Source organism: Lichenostomus cassidix, unplaced genomic scaffold (assembly GCF_008360975.1).
Source record: "Lichenostomus cassidix isolate B80296 unplaced genomic scaffold, HeHo_3.0 HiC_scaffold_36, whole genome shotgun sequence".
In the NCBI taxonomy this organism is placed as follows: domain Eukaryota; kingdom Metazoa; phylum Chordata; class Aves; order Passeriformes; family Meliphagidae; genus Lichenostomus; species Lichenostomus cassidix.
Genome location: NW_028147270.1, coordinates 469,100 through 487,782, shown reverse-complemented (window position 1 = coordinate 487,782; position 18,683 = coordinate 469,100). Strand labels below are relative to the sequence as shown.

At 47.3% G+C, this 18,683-nt stretch overlaps 1 protein-coding gene, 1 long non-coding RNA gene and 1 gene segment (V, D, J or C); all 3 read right to left on the bottom strand.

The window, feature by feature from the left end:
• Positions 1 to 95: 95 nt before the first annotated feature.
• On the bottom strand, positions 96 to 8,297 carry METTL3 (methyltransferase 3, N6-adenosine-methyltransferase complex catalytic subunit). The gene is made up of 11 exons (XM_085044471.1): positions 8,090 to 8,297; positions 7,585 to 7,859; positions 6,204 to 6,560; positions 5,381 to 5,556; positions 4,893 to 5,115; positions 3,175 to 3,362; positions 2,722 to 2,760; positions 2,114 to 2,222; positions 1,673 to 1,738; positions 857 to 969; positions 96 to 355 (listed from the first exon to the last, which is right to left on the bottom strand). Exons 1-11 carry the CDS (start codon positions 8,190 to 8,192, stop codon positions 244 to 246), a joined length of 1,761 nt encoding a protein of 586 aa, XP_084900597.1. The 5' UTR covers positions 8,193 to 8,297; the 3' UTR covers positions 96 to 243.
• A 563-nt stretch (positions 8,298 to 8,860) lies between these two features.
• LOC146423699 (uncharacterized) lies at positions 8,861 to 9,232 on the bottom strand. The gene is made up of 2 exons (XR_014847280.1): positions 9,135 to 9,232; positions 8,861 to 9,028 (listed from the first exon to the last, which is right to left on the bottom strand). It is a non-coding gene; the product is annotated as an uncharacterized LOC146423699 (long non-coding RNA).
• Positions 9,233 to 17,265: 8,033 nt separating this feature from the next.
• On the bottom strand, positions 17,266 to 17,969 carry LOC146423698 (Ig heavy chain V region 914-like). The segment is given in 2 exon segments: positions 17,266 to 17,630; positions 17,960 to 17,969. Coding segments are annotated over 2 exon segments (375 nt in total).
• Between the last annotated feature and the right edge of the window lie 714 nt (positions 17,970 to 18,683).

Genomic DNA, 18,683 nt, shown 5'->3' with positions numbered 1-18,683 from the left:
TCTGCACCCAAAAAAATCCCCTTTAAGCCCCAAAAATCATCCTTTAGCCCCCAAAATCCACCTTTAAACCCCAAAAACGCCCAAGAAAACCAAAATTTCATAATTTTCCTGCTAATTTTTCGGCTTTTAAATTCATTTTCCACCTTTTTTCCCCCCAAAAATCACCCCAGGGTTTTCCAACGCCGAATTCTTTATTTCCAAACCCCCAAAAAATCCTATAAAAACCCCCAAAAAGCCCCAAAATCACATGTTTTTTGGCTTGGAGATGATGCCGTCGGGGTAGTGCTGCTTGAACTGAGCGACCACGTCGGGGTCCAGCAGGTGGATCCCGTCCAGCTGGTTCCCCAAGGTGATCCTAAAAACCAAAATCCGAGTTAAAAATCCCAAAATCTGCATTAAAACCCCAAAATTGGTGTTAAAAACCCCAAAATCTGCATTAAAACCCCAAAATTGGTGTTAAAAACCCCAAAATCATCATTAAAAACCCCAAAATCATCATTAAAAACCCCAAAATCTGCTTTAAAAACCCCAAAATCTGCTTTAAAAACCCCAAAATCTGCGTTAAAAACCCCAAAAATGTGAATTCCTGGTGAAAAATGACCCCAAAAAAGGGAATTTCTGGTAAAAAACGACCCTAAAAATGTGGATTTCCAGTGGAAAACGACCCCAAAAATGTGAATTTCTGGTGAAAAACAACCCTAAAATGGGAATTTCCAGTGAAAAAAATGGGAATTTCTGGTAAAAAACGACCCCAAAAATGTGAATTTCCAGCAGAAAACAACCCAAAATCCACCCAAAAACCCCAAAAAATCCAAATTTCTGCCCCAAACTTCCCCAAAAATCCGAATTTGGGTACCAGTTGGGCTGCACGTTGTGGGGTCGACCGAAGAGTTCAATTTTCCTCGTTCCTGGCGAGAGCCTCTCGATCATCCCGTAAATCTCGTCGGGTTTGTGGCTCGTCGAGCGAACCTGGGGGAAAAAACGGGGATTTTGGGGCAAAATCTGAGATTTTCCACGTTTTCCTGAGGTGGTTCTGTCATTTCTCAGCATTTTATGTTATTTCCTGAAGCAATTTCCTCTTTTTTTTACCTATTTGGAGGAAATTATCTCATTTTTCCTCATTTTCTGAGTTAATTTCCTCATTTTCTGAGTTAATTTCCTCATTTTTTCCCATTTTCTGAGTTAATTTCCTCATTTTTTCCCAATTTTTGAGTCAATTTCCTCATTTTTTCCCATTTTCTGAGTTAATTTCCTCATTTTTTCCCAATTTTTGAGTCAATTTCCTCATTTTTCCCAATTTTCTGAGTTAATTTCCTCATTTTTTCCCAATTTTTGAGTCAATTTCCTCATTTTTCCCATTTTCTGAGTCAATTTCCCCATTTTTCCCCATTTTCTCACACAATCCCAAAATTTCCAGAAAACCACCTCATTTATCCCAAATTTTAAACAAAAAAATCTTCATTTTTTTCAATTTTTCTTTCACAAATCCCAAAAATTTCCCCAAAAAAACCACCAAAATTTCTCCAAAAAACCCAAAATTTCCCCAAATTTTTTCTGCAATTCCCTCATTTCCTGTTGGTTTTTTACCCCTGAAATTTAGGGTTTAAACCCCAAATTTTGGGGTTGAATTCCCCAGATTTTTGGGGTGAAATCTCCCGGATTTGGGTCTCACCTCGGCCACGATGACGTCACAATCCAAGCCCCGGTTGAAGCCTTGGGGGTTTCCCTTCACCCCCACCTGGGGAGAGCAAAATTTGGGGGAAAAAACCCCAAAATCCACCCCAAAAACCCCAAAACCCACACAGGGACCCCAAAATCCACATTAAAAACCCCAAAATCCACCCCAAACACCTCAAAATCCACCCCAAAACCCCCAAAACCCACACAGGGACCCCAAAATCCACCCCAAAAACCCCAAAATCCCCTTTTTTTCTCTCCCACCACCTCAAAAATCCCCATTTTTGGGAATTTTTTCTCTCCCACCACCCCAAAAATCCCATTTTTCCTCTCCCACCACCCCAAAACTCCCCATTTTTTTGGGATTTTTCCTCTCCCAGCACCCCAAACCCCCGTTTTTGGGGTGACCCCACAAGAATTCGGGGTGACCCCATACCAGGCAGTGCTCCTTGCCGTGGTTCAGCCAGTGCCCAGTCCGTCCCGTCCGGATGATTCGCTGCAGTTGGTTCGTTTTCACCCAAATTATCTCGTCCACTCGCTCGTACCTGGGGGATTTTGGGGGATTTTGGGGGTCCCTGGGTTGGTTTTGGGGGTTTTTGGGGTGGATTTTGGGAGTTTTAGGATGGATTTTTGGGGTCCCTGTATAGGTTTCGGACATTTTGGTGCAGATTTTGGGGTTTTTGGGGTCCTTGTGTAGGTTTTGGGCAATTCGGGGTGGATTTTAGGGGACCCTGTATGGATTTGGGTGGGTTTTGGGGTGGATTTTGGGGTTTTTGGGATGGATTTTGGGAGTCTTAGGGTGGATTTTTGGGGTCACTGGGTGGGTTTTGGGAGTCCTTGAGGAGGATTTTGGGAGTCTTGGGGTGGATTTTGGGATCCCTGTTAGGGTTTTGGGGATTTTTTGGATCGATTTTGGGGGTCTCTGGTTGGCTTTTGGGGAATTTCGGGGTCTTTGGGGTGGATTTTGGGGGTCCCTCTCAGGGTTTTGGGGGTTTTTGGGGTGGATTTTGGGGTTTTTGGATTTTTGGAGACCCCAAAACTCACCCCCAGAGGTTGAGGCATTCTCGGCCGAGCTCCATGGCCCTGCAAGGGGCAGAAATGGGGGATTTAGGGGAAAAATTGGGGTTTGGGGTGGGGAAAAGGGGTTTGGGGTACCGAGGAGGGGGAAATGGGGGGGGAAATTAGGGGGGTTGGGGTGAATCCCAATGGATTTGGGGTCAATCCCCACAGATCTGGGGTGAATCATGGATTTGGGGTCAATCCCCACAGATTTGGGGTCAATCCCCACAGATTTGGGGTGAATCCCAATAGATTTGGGGCGAATCCCAATGGATTTGGGGTCAATCCCCACAGATTTGGGGTAAATCCCAATAGATTTGGGGTCAATCCCAATGGATTTGAGCTGAATCCCCACAGATCTGGGGCAAATCCCAAAGGATTTGGGGTCAATCCCAATAGATTTGGGGCAAACCCCAAAAGGTTTAGGGTCACTCTGACCTGCCGGTGACCCAGAGGAACAGGAAGCCCTCGTCCTGCAGCACGGGGATGTTGAGTCGCCGCATCTCGTCGTCGGTCAGCGTGCCGTAGGGGAGCTCCATGTGGATGTCCCAGGGCGGGTCGGCCATCACCACCGCGAACTTGCCCAGGATGGACACGTCCAGGTAGCGGATGTCGCAGCAGATCCACTGTGAAACGGGGGAAAAACGGGGGAAAATGGTGAAATCGGCTCGAAAAACGGTGAAATCGCCCCAAAAAACAGTGAAATCGCCTCAAAAAAGGGTGAAATTGCCTCAAAAAAGGGTGGAATTGCCTCAAAAAATGGGGTAATTGCCTCAAAAACTGGTGAAATTGCCTCAAAAAATGGGGGAATTGCCTCAGAAAATGGGGAAATTGCCTCAAAAAAGGGTGGGAAATGAGGGAATATCCTCAAAAAACAGTGAGATCGCCTCGAAAAATTGTGAAATCGGCTCACAAAATTGAAAAATTGCCTCAAAAAATGGCAGAATCACCTCAAAAAGGGGTGGGAAATGAGGGAGACGCCTCAGGAAATGAGGGAATCACCTCAAAAAAATGGCAAAGTCGCCTCAAAAAACGGTGAAATCATTTCACCACCTCAAAAAACTGTGAAATCACCTCAGAAAACTGCAAAATCGCCTCAAAAAATGGTGAAATTGCCTCAAAAAGGGGTGAGAAATGGAGGAGTCGCCTCAGGAAATGAGGGAATCGCCTCAGAAAAAGGCGGGAAAATGAATCCCCTCAGAAAAAGGCGGGAAAATGAATCCCCTCAGAAAAAGGCGGGAAAATGAGGGAATCTCCTCAGAAAACTCGGAAATTGCCTCCAAAAAATGGCGGAATTGACTGAAAAAAAGGTGAGACTGACAGAAAAAAGGCTCAGAAAGGGTGGGAAATGCCTCAGGGAATGGCGGGGAGTGAGGGAATTGCCTTAAAAAATGCTAGAAATGTTGGAATGGCCTGGAAAATGAGGAGAGTGAGTTTAGGAAATTGTGGGAAATGGGGAAATTGCCTCAGGAAATGGCAGAAATAAAGGAATTATCTCAAAAACCAGGATTGTCTGGAAAAAAACAGCAAATGAGGGAATTAGGTCAGGAAACAAAGCAATTATCCCTCAAAAAATGGCTAGAAATGGGGCAATTGCTTCAGAAAATGGTGGGAAAACAGGCAAATCCCCTCAGGAAATTACAGAAATAAAGGAATTGTGTCAAAAAAATGAGATTGTCTGGAAAAAAATGGAGCCAACGAGGGAATCACCTCAGGAAATAAAGCAATTATCCCTCAAAAAATGGCGAGAAATGGGGAAATCCACTCATGAAATGGTGGGAAAATGGGGAAATTGTTCAGGAAATGGTAGAAATAAAGGAATTGTGTCCAAAAAAATGTGATTTTCTGGGAAAAAAACTGCGTAAATGAGGGAATCACCTCAGGAAACAAATCAATTATCCCCCCAAAAATAGCAAAAAACACCCAAACCACCACAAAAAACAACCTAAAACCACCAAAACCCTCCTTCTTTCCCCAAACCCCTCCCAAGGTGCCGTTCAAGGTGAATTTCCAGGTGAATTTTCAGGTGTTTTCAGGTGAATTTCCAGGTGCATTTTCAGGTGTTTTCAGGTGTATTTTCAGGTGTTTTCAGGTGAATTTCCAGGTGAATTTCCAGGTGAATTTCCAGGTGTTTTCAGGTGTATTTCCGCACTCACCTGCGGCGGGAACAGGCGGTCAGCGCCGGCGTCCGGCGGTCCGCGGGGAAGGTCTGGCGGTGGCGAGCGGTCAGCGGGGCGCGCCCGGCTGGGACTGCGGGGCGGAGTGACCGCGCAGGCGTCGATCTCGTAGTGGACGTACTTGCAGGTGTCCATGTGGAAGCAGGTGTTGAGGAAGGAGCAGTCGCCCAGCGACTCGTCCGTGTGCTTGTTGATGATCCGCCTGCCGGGTTTTGGGGGGAAATTGGTTTTTTTTTACAAAGATTTGGGGGAAATTTGGGTTTTTGCAAAGATTTGGGGGAAAATTTTGGGTTTTCCCAAAGATTTCGGGGAAAATTTTGGGGTTTTTTTCTGAAGATTTTGGGGGGAAATTCCGTGTTTTTCTGAAAATTCTGGGGGAAGTTGCAGAAAAAAACCCCAAAATCCTGGCTAAAACCCCCAAAATCACCCATCAAACCCCAAACCACGCTGGATGACCCCTCACTGACCGGAAGTGCAGCTTCCTGCAGGGGCGGTCAGCGCCCGAGGCCTTGACGCACTCCTCCTTGGTGCCGTGGTCGCAGAACTCCTGCACCTGCGCCCGGCCGCGCGAGCGGAACTTCTCCACGATGGACTGCTCCTTGGCCGTCGTGGTGTTCAGCAGCTCCAGGATCTCCTGGCTCACCTGCGGGACGAAATCTGGGATGCACCTGCCTGACGCCATCTTGGATACACCTGCCCGACGCCATCTTGGATACACCTGACGCCATCTTTGCGCTCCATCCATCCATCCATCCATCAATCCATTCATCATCCATTATCCATCCATCATCCATCCATCATCATCCATCCATCATCCATCCATCATCATCCATCATCCATCATCCATCCATCATCCATCATCCATCCATCATCCATCATCATCCATCCATCATCCATCATCCATCATCCATCCATCATCCATCATCATCCATCATCATCCATGATCCATCATCCATGATCCATCATCCATGATCCATCATCCATCCATCATCATCCATCATCCATCATCCATCATCCATCCATCATCCATCCATCCATCATCCATCCATCCATCCATCATCCATCCATCATCCATCATCATCCATCATCATCCATCATCCATCATCCATCATCCATCCATCCATCATCCATCCATCCATCATCATCCATCATCCATCATCCATCCATCATCCATCATCCATCCATCCATCCATCATCCATCATCCATCCATCATCATCCATCATCCCTCCATCCCTCCATCCATCCCAAAATCCCCAAATCCGCCCCAAAATCCATCCCCAACCCCTCACCTTCTTGCTCTGCTGCTCCTTGGTGGACTGCTGGCTCAGCAGGCTCTCGATCTCCAGGTCCACGTCCGACGCCGCCCGGCGCGACTTCTTCGCCTCCTTCCCCTCCCCCGCCCCTCCCCCCCCGGCCCCTCCCCCTCCCCCCGCCCCGCCCGCCGCGCCGCCGTCCTGCTCCGCCCTCCTCTTGTCCCCCGCGGCCGCCGCCACCACGCCGGTCATGGCCGACAGCTTGGAGTGGTCAGCGAAGGTGACCAGCGTGGGGCCGTCGTGCAGCAGCCCCCGCCGCACCTCGATCAGCTCCTGCGCCGCGAACTTGTGCAGCAGGCTCTCCACCGCCCGCAGCGTCACCTGCGCGTCGCCCTGCGGGAGGGAGGGAGGGCGCACCTGGGCGCACCTGGGCACACCTGGGCGCACCTGGGCGCACCTGGGCACACCTGGGCACACCTGGGGTGGGGTTTGGGGGGATTCGAGGGGGATTTGGGGGAGTTTGGGGGGGACTGGGAGCACCTGGGTGTGTCCCACTGCCCCCAGGTGTGCGCAGGTGTGTCCTGGGTGTGTCTCCCTCCATCCCCAGGTGTGTCCCTCAGGTATGTCCCACTGTCCCCAGGTGTGCGCAGGTGTGCCCTGGGTGTGTCTCCCTCCATCCCCAGGTGTGTCACAGGTGTGTCCCCAGGTGTCCCAGGTGTCCCCAGGTGTATGCCGAGGTGTGTCCCCCATTCCCAGGTGTGTCCCCAATCCCAGGTGTGTCCCCAGGTGTGTCCCCATTCCCAGGTGTGTCCCCAGGTGTGTCCCCAGGTGTGTCCCCAGGTGTGTCCCCAACCCCAGGTGTGTCCCCAGGTGTGTCCCCAACCCCAGGTGTGTCCCCAGGTGTGTCCCCAGGTGTCCCCAACCCCAGGTGTGTCCCCAGGTGTGTCCCCAGGTGAGTCCTCACCCCCGCGATGGCGGCGCGGATGGCGCTGGTGTCGGTGGGCAGGTGTCCCCAGGTGTGTCCCCAGGTGTGTCCCCAGGTGTGTCCCCATTCCCAGATGTGTCCCAGGTGTGTCCCCATTCCCAGGTGTGTCCCCAGGTGTGTCCCCAGGTGTCCCCAGGTGTGTCCCCAGGTGTGTCCCCAGGTGAGTCCCCAACCCCAGGTGTGTCCCCAGGTGTGTCCCCATTCCCAGGTGTGTCCCCAGGTGTGTCTCCATTCCCAGGTGTGTCCCCAGGTGTCCCCAGGTGTATCCCGAGGTGTGTCCCCATTCCCAGGTGTGTCCCCATTCCCAGGTGTGTCCCCATTCCCAGGTGTGTCCCCAGGTGTGTCCCCAGGTGTGTCCCCAGCTGTCCCCAGGTGTGTCCCCAGGTGTGTCCCCATCCCCAGCTGTCCCCAGGTGTCCCCAGGTGTCCTCACCCCCGCGATGGCGGCGCGGATGGCGCTGGCGTCGGTGGGCAGCGGCAGCGCCAGGTCGGACAGGTGCAGCAGCAGCCGTCGCTCCAGCGCCGGGTCGGGCCGAGGCTCACCTGGCTCACCTGGCTCACCTGGGCCGCCGGGCGGGGAGGGGGCGGCCAGGGGGGCGGAGCCCAGCGAGGACACGCCCACCGAGGCGGGGCCGGCCGGGGCGGGGCCCGAGGGGGCGGGGCTGCAGGTGCGGGGGGGCGTGGCCAGGGAGAGGTCATGGCGGGGGTCTGAAAGGGGGGGGAGCACTTTAATTAACCCGCAACTCTTAATTAAACGCTGTCCCCTAATTAATTAACCTCCAGCTTCTAATTAAGCACCAACCCTTGATTAAACCCAATCAATTCCCGACCCCTCATCAACCCCAGCGCCCCCCCAAATTAATCCCACCCCGCCTCCTCATTAACCCCCAGCCTTAATTACCCCCTGACCCTTAATTAACCCCAATTAACCCCCTCACCGCCGGCGCCCAGCGGGTCCTGCTTCCTGCGGCGCTGCAGCCTCTCCCGCAGCGAGTCCAGCTGCTTCTTGTGCGCCTGGATGGAGCTCCACGTGTCCGACATGTCCCCGCGGGCTCCGGTCGCGATCTGTCGCGACAGAGAACCGCCGCGACTCGCTCCGGCCCGCGCCGGGCCGCGCCGCCGGAAGCGGAAGTGCCCTGAGGGCGGGGTGAAGCCGCCGGCGCCATTTTGGGTGCTGGCATCTCACACCTTCCACAGCGCCGCCGCCATGTTGGGTACTGGCATCGCCCCGTCTGCGATTTCCATGGCAACCGGAGGTTTATTACAGCCGGGAAACACCCGGAGCTCTGTTTCCGCGAGTACCGAACCGGCGGAAATAGGAAAAAACCGCATTTCCAGGCGTTTTATTCCCGTTTCGAGCGGCGGCGTCCGGATCCGCCGCTCTGAGGGCACGGCGGAAGCGCCGCCATGTTTAAACAGGGCACTTCCGGCGTCCGGTTTCCACGGCAACCGCGGCCATTTTGACACCGGGCACTTCCGGCGTCGCGTTTCCACGGCAACCGGCGCCATTTTGCCCGCTGGCCACGCCCCACTGAGGGCAACCCGCCGCCGCCATCTTTGTCGAGGGCGCCGCCATTTTGCGACCCCAATTTTGGGCCGAATTCCCTCGATTTTGGGTCAAATCCCCCCGATTTTGGATCTCCCGCGTTTCCCGGCGGTTCCCCCCAACCCCCCTTTCCCTCCCCCAGCCCCAAATCACACGCGGGGGGTGGGGGAGGGGCGAGAAAAGGGCTTTAATCAACCTCTGCGCGGGGCTGAGGGGAATTTGGGGTAAATTTTGGGGTTTTTTGGGGTTTTTTCTCATTCCTAAGCTAATCCCCCGAAGTTTCCGGATCTCCCTTGTCGCCGGCAGGGCTCAGGCTTCGATTTTGGGGCACCTGAGGGGGGAAAAGAGGAGATTTAACACCCAAAAAACACCCAAATTTTGGGGTTTAACCGAATTTTGGGGTTTAACCGAATTTTGGGTTTTTCCCCTCAACTCACCTCTCCTCGTCCATCCGGATTTTTGGGGTTTTTCGGCATTTCCAGGGGGTTTGACCTCCTAATTTCCTCCTCTTCCTCCCTCAGAGCCGATTTTGGGAGATTTTCACCCAAAACTGAGGAATTTCCACCCAAAATTTGGGGATTTCCACCCGAAATTTGGGAATTTCCACCCGAAATTTGGGAATTTCCACCCAAAATCGAAGAATTTCCACCCAAAATTTGGGAATTTCCACCCAAAATTGAGGAATTTCCACCCGAAATTTGGGAATTTCCACCCAAAATTGAGGAATTTCCACCCGAAATTTGGGGATTTCCCCCCGGAATGTTCCGGAAGCTCCTGGCCACGCCCCCGCCACGCCCCTGGGCGGGGAATTCCAACTTCTCCACCAATCGCTGCAGCTTGGAGGTCTCGGAGGGGGCGGAGCCTCCTGACTTGGGGGCGTGGCCTGGGGCGGGGTGGGCGTGGCCTGAGGTGACCTCTTGACCCCCAGGGGTGGGCGTGGCCGGAGGCTGGGGGGGTGTGGTCACTTCCGGGATGACCTGCAGGGTGACCAGAGAGTCAGAGTGACCACTTGACCACCCAGAGTGACCAATGACCACCCAGAGTGACCAATGGCCGCCCAGAGTGACCAATGACCGCCCAGAGTGACCAATGGCCGCCCAGAGTGACCAATGACTGCCCAGAGTGACCAATGACCGCCCAGAGTGACCAATGGCCGCCCAGAGTGACCAATGGCCACCCAGAGTGACCAATGACCGCCCAGAGTGACCTCTGGACATCGACCTTGGCCAGCTGACCAACACTGACCCCAAACCTTGACCCACTGACCCCCAAAAGTGACCCTCGGACTCCCCACTGCCCACGCTGCCCACTGACCTCGGCCCGTCCGGCCGTCCGGCCGCGGTGTCTCCTCAGGTGGACCTTGAGGCTGCCGCGGGAGGCGAAGCTGACCCCGCAGAGCTGGCAGCCGAACGGCCGCTCGCTGACTGACCGCGGCTGGACCGTCCGGCCGCCGGCCGCCGCCACCCCACACACCCCGCAGCCCGGCCGGCCGGCCCGAGCGGTCAGCGCGGGGGTCAGCGGGGGGGGAGGAGCCAGGGATGACCCCAGGGATGACCCTGAGGTTGACCCCGAGGTTGACCCCGAGGTTGACCCCAGGGATGACCCCGAGGTTGACCCCAAGGATGACCCCAAGTATGACCCCGAGGATGGAGAAGAACCCAAAGTTGACCTGAAAAATGAAGAAAAACCCAAAGTTGACCCCAAAAAATGACGAAAATCCCCAAAGTTGACCCCAAAGATGACCCCAAGGATGGCCTTGACCCCAATGGTGACGGTCACCCCAAGGATGACCACAAGGATGATGGAGAACCCAAGAATGACCCCAAGGTGGACACCAACCCCAGGGTGGACAATGACCCCAGCAATGACCCCAACAATGACCCCAGACTGGACACTGACCCCAGCGATGACCCCAAGCCGGACACTGACCCCAGCGACGACCGCAGGCCGGACAACGCCACGGCCACTCCCCCGGCCGCTTTGCCCAGCGCCGGCAGCACCACCAGCCGACCTCCGGCCGGAGCCTTGCGCGGCCCGCGGCCGCCGGCCAGCGCTGCCCCCTGAGCCCCGAGCGGGCCGCGGCCGGACAGTGACCCCAGGAGCAGCAGCTGGCCGCAGATGTCCTGCGTGAGCTGCATGGCCAGCAGGTGGCGCCGCTGCAGCTGCCGCAGCTCCTCCAGGATCAGCCGCAGCTCGGGCGGGGGGGGCGGGGAGGGGGCGGGGCCTGCGCCTGGGGGGAGGGGACACCGACGGGGAGGTGACGTCACGAGCATTTGACCCAAAATTGGCGTTATTTGCCCCGAAATTGCCGTTGTTTGCCCCAAAATTAGCACTATTTGCCCCAAAATTGCCATTATCTGACCCAAACTTTCGTTATTTGCCCCAAAATTGTCATTATTTGACCCAAAATTGCTGTTATTTGACCCAAAATTATCACTATTTGCCCCAAAATTGCCATTATCTGACCCAAACTTTCGTTATTTGCCCCAAAATTGTCATTATTTGACCCAAAATTGCTGTTATTTGACCCAAAATTATCATTATTTGCCCCAAAATTGCCATTATTTGACCCAAAGTTGTTGTTATTTGCCCCAAAATTAGCATTATTTGACCCAAAATTGTTGTTATTTGACCCAAAATTATCACTATTTGACCCAAAATTGCCATTATTTGACCCAAAATTGTCGTTATTTGCCCCAAAATTAGCATTATTTGACCCAAAATTGCTGTTATTTGACCCAAAATTGTCGTTATTTGACCCAAAATTATCGTTATTTGACCCAAAATTAGCATTATTTGACCCAAAATTACCATTATTTGCCCTAAAATTATCACTATTTGCCCCAAAATTGCCATTATTTGCCCCATTTGCCCCAAAGTTATTACTCTTTGACCCAAAATTATCACTATTTGACCCAAAATTAGCATTATTTGACCCAAAATTGACATTATTTGACCCAAAATTGTTGTTATTTGACCCAAAATTGCCATTATTTGCCTCAAAGTTATCACTATTTGCCCCAAAGTTACCATTATTTGCCCCAAAATTGTCATTATTTGACCCAAAGTTGTCGTTATTTGACCCAAAATTCTCACTATTCGCCCCAAAATCATTATTTCTGCCCCAAAATCGTTGCAATTCACCCCAAAATTATCCCCATTTGCCCCTTAAAATCCCCGTTTTCCCCCCAAAAAATCCCCATTTTCCCAAAAATCCCCATTTTCCCAAAAATCCCCATTTTTCCCCCAAAATCCCCATTTTTCCCCAAAATTCCCTCATTTTTCCCCAAAAATTCCCCATTTTCCCCCAAAATTCCCTCATTTTTCCCCAAAAATCCCTCAATTTTCCCCAAAAATCCCCCATTTTCCCCCAAAATTCCTCATTTCTCCCCAAAATCCCCAGTTTTCCCCAAAATTCCCCATTTTTCCCAAAATCCTCATTTTCCCCAAATCCAATCCCCATTTTCCCCCAAAATTCCCGTTTTTCCCCCAAAATCCCATTTTTCCCCAAAATCCCTTTTTTCCCCAATTCCCCATTTTCCCCAAAATCCCGTTTCCCCAAATTCCCGATTTTCCCCAAATTCCCTTTTCCCTCCAAAATCCGATTTCCCCAAAATCCCTTTTTTCCCCCAAATTCCCGTTTTTTCTCCCAAATCCGCGCTTTTCCCCCAAAATCCCTTTTTTTCCCCAAAATCCCGATTTCCCCAAATTCCCGCTTTTTCCCCCCAGACTCCCCTCTCGCTCCCCGCCGCGGTTTTGGGGTGAATTCTGCCGATTTCGGTCATTTCCGCACCTCCCGGCTCAGCCATGCTGGGGGTCTCGCCCCTCCCCCCCCCGGGCGGGGGAAATGACGTCACGGGAGAGGCGTGACATGTCGCGACAGGCGGTGACGTCACCGCGCGGGGAGGGGGGGCGGAGGGGGGGATGGGAGGAGATTTTGGGGCATTTTGGGGGATTTTAGGCGATTTTGGGTGGATTTGGAGGGAATTTTGGGGGATTTTGGGAGGATTTGGGAGGATTTTGGGGCATTTAGGAGGATTTTTAACCGATTTTGGGCGATTTTAGGTGGATTTCGGGGTGGGTTGGGGGGATTTTGGGCGATTTTTGGGCGATTTTGGGGAGATTTGGGGTGGATTTGGTGGGGCTGAGGAGGATTTTTGCGATTTTTCGGAGATTTTGGGATGATTTTGAGGGATTTGGGCAGATTTTGGGGTGTTTCGGGGACATTTTTGGAATTTTTGGGTGGATTTTGGATCTCCTGAGGGGATTTTGGGGTGAATAAAGAGAATTTGGGGACATTTCGGGAACTCCGGGGGGGTTTGGGGGGAAGGAAATGGGATTTTTTGGGATTTTCAGCGATTTTGTGGGATTTTTTGAGGGGATTTCGGGGAGTTTTGTGGGATTTTGTGGGATTTTTGAGCAGATTTTGAGGGATTTTGTGAGTTTTTGAGGGGATTTTGGGGATTTAGGGGAGTTTTGAGGGGGTTTAGTGAGACTTTTGAGGGATTTTGTGGGATTTGGGGGGGAATTGGTGGGATTTTGAGGGGATTTAGGGGGATTTTTTTTAGTTTTTTATGGGATTTTGTGGGATTTTGAGAGGATTTTGTGAGTTTTTGAGGGATTTTATGGGATTTCGGAGGGTTTTGTGGGAATTTAAAGGGATTTAGGGGAGTTTTGTGGGGATTTTGTGGGATTTTAAAGGATTTTATGAGATTTTTTGGGGATTTTGGGGTGTCTGAGGGGATTTTGGGGTTCCTGAAGGGATTTTGGGGTTCCTGGATGAGATTTTGGTGATTTTTGGGTCCCTAAAGGGGAAGTTTTGGCGCGAAATTTGGTTCTCCCGGGGCTCTCTGCCCTGATTGGCTCCCCGCGGCGCCGCTCGGCCAATCAGAGCGCGTTGCCGGGCAGATCAGCCGAGCTTCCCGCCAAGGCCGCTGATTGGCTGCCGCCAGCTCCTCCCGACCAATCAGCGCCCGCCGCGCCAGGGAAGCGAAAAACCGCCAAATTTTGGGTCATTTTTGGGTTTATTTTTAGCATTTTTTAATCGTAATTAATCGAAATAAATTTATTCGGAATTTTTAATTGATTCTGCCGCGTTTGGGGTTTATTTTATTTTATTTTATTTTATTTTATTTTATTTTATTTTATTTCTTTGCGTTTTTACTTAATTAATTTATTTATTTATTTGGGGTTTTATTTAGTTTGTTTAATTGAAGTTTGTTTTATTTTATTACGTTTAATTGGCGTTTATTTCGTGTAATTAATTTGATTAAAATTCGTAATTTGATTTAAATTCATATATATTTTTAAATTCATGTAAAATTATATTCACTAATTTAATTTATTTCTTTTTTTTTTCCGCAATTTTTCAACATTTCTTTGGTTTTTATACAATTTTTGGAATTTATCTCATGGATTATCACACACTTATTTTATTTTATTTATTTTATTCCATTTGTTTTAATTTATTTATTTGATTAAATTAAATTTTCTCCAATAATTTATTTTTTTTCTTCTTTAATTTCACTCATTTTCTCTTCGACTGGCTGAGATTTAATTCCTTTTTTTTCCATTTATTTCTTTTATTTAATTTACTTTGTTTTCATTCAATTTATTTAATTTTATTTCCATTTTTTTATTTAATTAATTCACTGATTTTGTTTCCTTTTATTCCATTTATTGATTCGTTTTATTTTATTTTATTTTATTTTATTTTATTTTATTTTTATTTTTATTAAAATATTATTATTAAAATTCATTTTATTTTAATTATTAATTCAATTTATTTACTTCTTCATTCCCTTTATTTCCCATTATTTTTAATTTTTCATTTCATTTTTATTTAATTTCTTCTCTTTCTGTTTATTTTATTCCACTTTAATTAAGTTTTATTTAATTTGAATTTTATTTTTATTTATCAATAAATTTCAATTTTATTAATTCAACTTTTCCTCTGAATTCCTTTATTTTCCTTTAATTTGTTTTACCTTATTAATTTAATTTGTAAATTATTTAATCTAAAAAATAATTTATTTAAATCAATTAAATGTAATTTATATCAAACAATATTAGGAAATTAATTTTTTTATCGCTTTCATTTCTTTTATTTGTCATTCGATTGAATAAATTTATTTTCTTTTATTCCTAATAAAATAAATGCGTTTAATAAATTGAAATAAAATTAAATATAAATCAAAATAAAATGGATATAAGTGGCATTTTTTATTATTAATTTCATTTATTTTATTTTCCCCCAATTTGGAATTTCCCCATTTTATCCCAATTATTTAATTGCATTTAATTCCATTTTATTTAATTTTTTTTTAATTATTAAAACCCCAAATTATTCCAAAGGCAAAAAAAACAAAGAAAATCGAGAAGAAAATCAAATTATTTATTTCGTTGTTGAAACAAAAAAATTTATTGATAATTATTGGTGAAGTTGGATAAAATTTAATTAACTTTAATACACATTAATAAAATTAATAAAATAATGTAATAAAATATCAAAATGAGGAAATCAAAATATTCTAACCCGAAATAAAAACAGAAATCTGAAAGAAAATTAAAATTGTTAATAAATGAATCACAAACTCCAAATAGGCAAAAAGTTTAAAAATTATTAATCGAAGTAATTAATTAATACCAATTAAAAATTAAGTACAAATTAATAATATTAAATAGAAATTTACAAAAATGGGAATTAAAAAGTTCCACGATTGGCAAATAATTCATTAATTTCCCCTAAAATCATCGTAATGATTAAATTTGGGATAAAATAAAATTAAAAATAGAAAATTAAATAAATTAGAGAAAAAAAAATTAATAATCGGAGAGAAATCAATTTTCAGGATCACAAATTTAATAAAAATGAAATTATTAAGTATGAATTAAACTAAATTAAATTAATTCGAAGTTATAAAAGATTAAATTAATAAATGTAATTTGAAATTTATGAAAAATAAGAATCGCCAGAGATCAATTGTTTCATAAATTGAATTAAAACAATGAAATTAATGAGAATAAAATTATTTAAAAACGTATAAAATAATAAAAGTTAATTAGTAACAATAAAAATGAATAAATATCGGCAGAAATTAGGAAATATTGCAGAATTTAATTAAAATTAATAAGAATCAAATCCAAACTGGTAAAATCCTGAAAATTCAAGAAAAACAGTGAATGAGAAAAATAAGAATTAATTTTGGTTAATTACATTAATAAGTATTGATAACAAAACAAACGCAGGAAATTAAAATTAAAATTAATGAAAACAATAAAAAATGAAATAAAAATTATTAATGAAATAAAATCATTAAAATAAGTTTTAAGAGCAATAAAATAAAAGAAAATAAAATCAATAAAATAAAATCAATAAAATAAAATCAATAAAATAAAATCAATAAAATCCAATCAATAAAACAAAATAAACTGAATTAAAATCCAATTAAATCAATAAAAAAATGACAGAAAAATTCGGAAATGAACCCAAAATTAATCAAATTCAGACGAAACGAACCCAATAAATAAAATCAATAAAATCCAATCAATAAACCAAAATAAACTGAATAAAATCCAATTAAATCAATTAAAAAATGACAGAAAAATTCGGAAATTAACCCAAAATTGACCAAATTCAGCCGAAACGAACCCAAATCCTTCCCCAAGCCCAGCTGAGGTTTTTCTCTCTCAGCCCATCAGCTCCTCCCCGTTTTGGGGCCAAAAACGCCCATTTTGGGGATTTCCCCAACCTCCCCGGAAAGTCCCAAAAAGGCCCAAAAAAGCCCCAAATTGGTTTCGTTTTTTGGGGTTTCGGTGCAGCTGCAGCTCTCGGCGCCTCGTTAGGCTCGGGGCGCTAATTAGGGTGGTTAATTGGGGTAATTTTCATTAATTAAGGGTTGGTAATTGGGGTGGAAATGTAATTTAACCACCAAAAAAAAATATTGTTTAATGTGCGTAGTTAATTTTATCAGGGCGAAAAATTAAAATTTTTAATGTAATTAATTAAATTAAATAATTAAATTCTGGTTTATATTAAAATTAGTGTGTAAATTCGTTTATTTGGGTTAATTATTTCCATTATTTGGGCTAAAAATTGAGAATATTTGGGTTCAAACTGAATTTAAAATTTTAAAAAAATGTAATTAATATGAATAATTAATTTGGGGTTGATTTGGCTTCTTGTTGATCAAATCCCAACTTTTTGCCCCAAATTCGACAGGTTTTGCCCCAAATCTTCACCTTTGACCCAAATCTTGACTATTGTCCCCAAATTTCAACAATTGACCCAAAATCTCAATAATTGACCAAAATCTGGATTATTGACCCCAAAAATCCGAATTCTTGACCCAAACATCACCCGTTGGCCTCAACTCCTGACAAGCTGAGCACCATTTTGGGGTGAAACTTTGGGATTTTGGGTCAAACGGTCAAATATCCAGGAAAACGTCGAGAGTTGGGGTAATGATGGTGAATTTTGGGGTGAAATGGTGGAGATTTGGGGGAAGAATGAGCGCTTTGGGGACATTTGATGACCCGTTGGGAGGTGACCCTGATGGTCAGCAGAGGTCACCCAGCAGCAGAGTGACCACAGCCAACAAGAGCAGCTCCAGCATAACCAGTGTCAAAACTTTTGGCGCAGAAATAGGAGGCTGAATCGCCGTCCGTGAGGCTGTTGATGGTCAGTGTCACCGAGCTCTGGCCATTGTCCCTCGAGATGGTGGCTCTGCCCTTGACCGATGGCGCGTAGCAGGTGCTGCCATCTTTGTTGATCCCAGCGATGTATTCCAGAACATTCCCAGGTCTCTGGCGCATCCAGAACATTCCGAATTGTCCGAAATCGAAGCCAGAGGCGCGGCAGACGAGGGTCACTGACCCCCCGGGTGGCCGGAGGTCACCGCCGGACTCCAGCAGGGTCACGGCCGCCCGGAGCCCTGCGGGACAAAGTGGACATTGGAGGTCCTCCTCCTCCTCCTCCTCACCCTCCCAGGTCAGCCCCTCCCCCTCCCCATGGCCACGCCCACCCCAGGCCACGCCCAGACCCGCCGCCTCACCCCAATGTCCACTTTTTCCCGCAGGGCTCCGGGCGGCCGTGACCCTGCTGGAGTCCGGCGGTGACCTCCGGCCACCCGGGGGGTCAGTGACCCTCGTCTGCCGCGCCTCTGGCTTCGATTTTGGGAGTTTCGGAATGGGTTGGATGCGCCAGAGACCTGGGCAGGGTCTGGAATGCATCGCGAGTATCAACAGCAGTGGCAGCACCTACTACGCGCCATCGTTCAAGGGCAGAGTCACCATCTCGAGGGACAATGGCCAGAGCTCGGTGACACTGACCATCAACAGCCTCACGGACGGCGATTCAGCCTCCTATTTCTGCGCCAAATCTGGTGATGCTGGTGGTGCTGGTGCTGATGGTGTTTCTCCACCCCCATCTCTGTGTCCCCAAATGTCCCCAAATCCCTGACTTTTCCCCCAAACCTCAGCTCTGACCCAATTCCCCTTTCCCCATCACCTTGCCCACTCACCACCCCAAACTCCCAAACTGGTCCCCAAACTCACCTGCCACCCAAACTTCAGCCACCCCAAATCCTCAGCATTGCCCCAAACCTTGCCCACTGACCACATCACAGTGGCTCAACTCGTGATTGGCTGAGATTTGAGGACAAGAGTGAATTTGGGGTGAAGTGGTCAGTGGTTGGGATTTGGGGCTGAAGCTGTGCAAGGTTGGGAGAAATGGTCAAGAGTTGGGTCAGGGGTTGGGGTTTGGGGGAAGAATGTGGGATTTGGGGACATTTGGGGACACAGAGATGGGGGCGAGGCCAACATCATTAGCACCAGCCCAACCAGCATAAGCATCTTTGGCGCAGAAATAGGAGGCTGAATCGCCGTCCGTGAGGCTGTTGATGGTCAGTGTCACCGAGCTCTGGCCATTGTCCCTCGAGATGGTGGCTCTGCCCTTCACCGATGGCGCGTAGTAGGTTCTGCTGCCG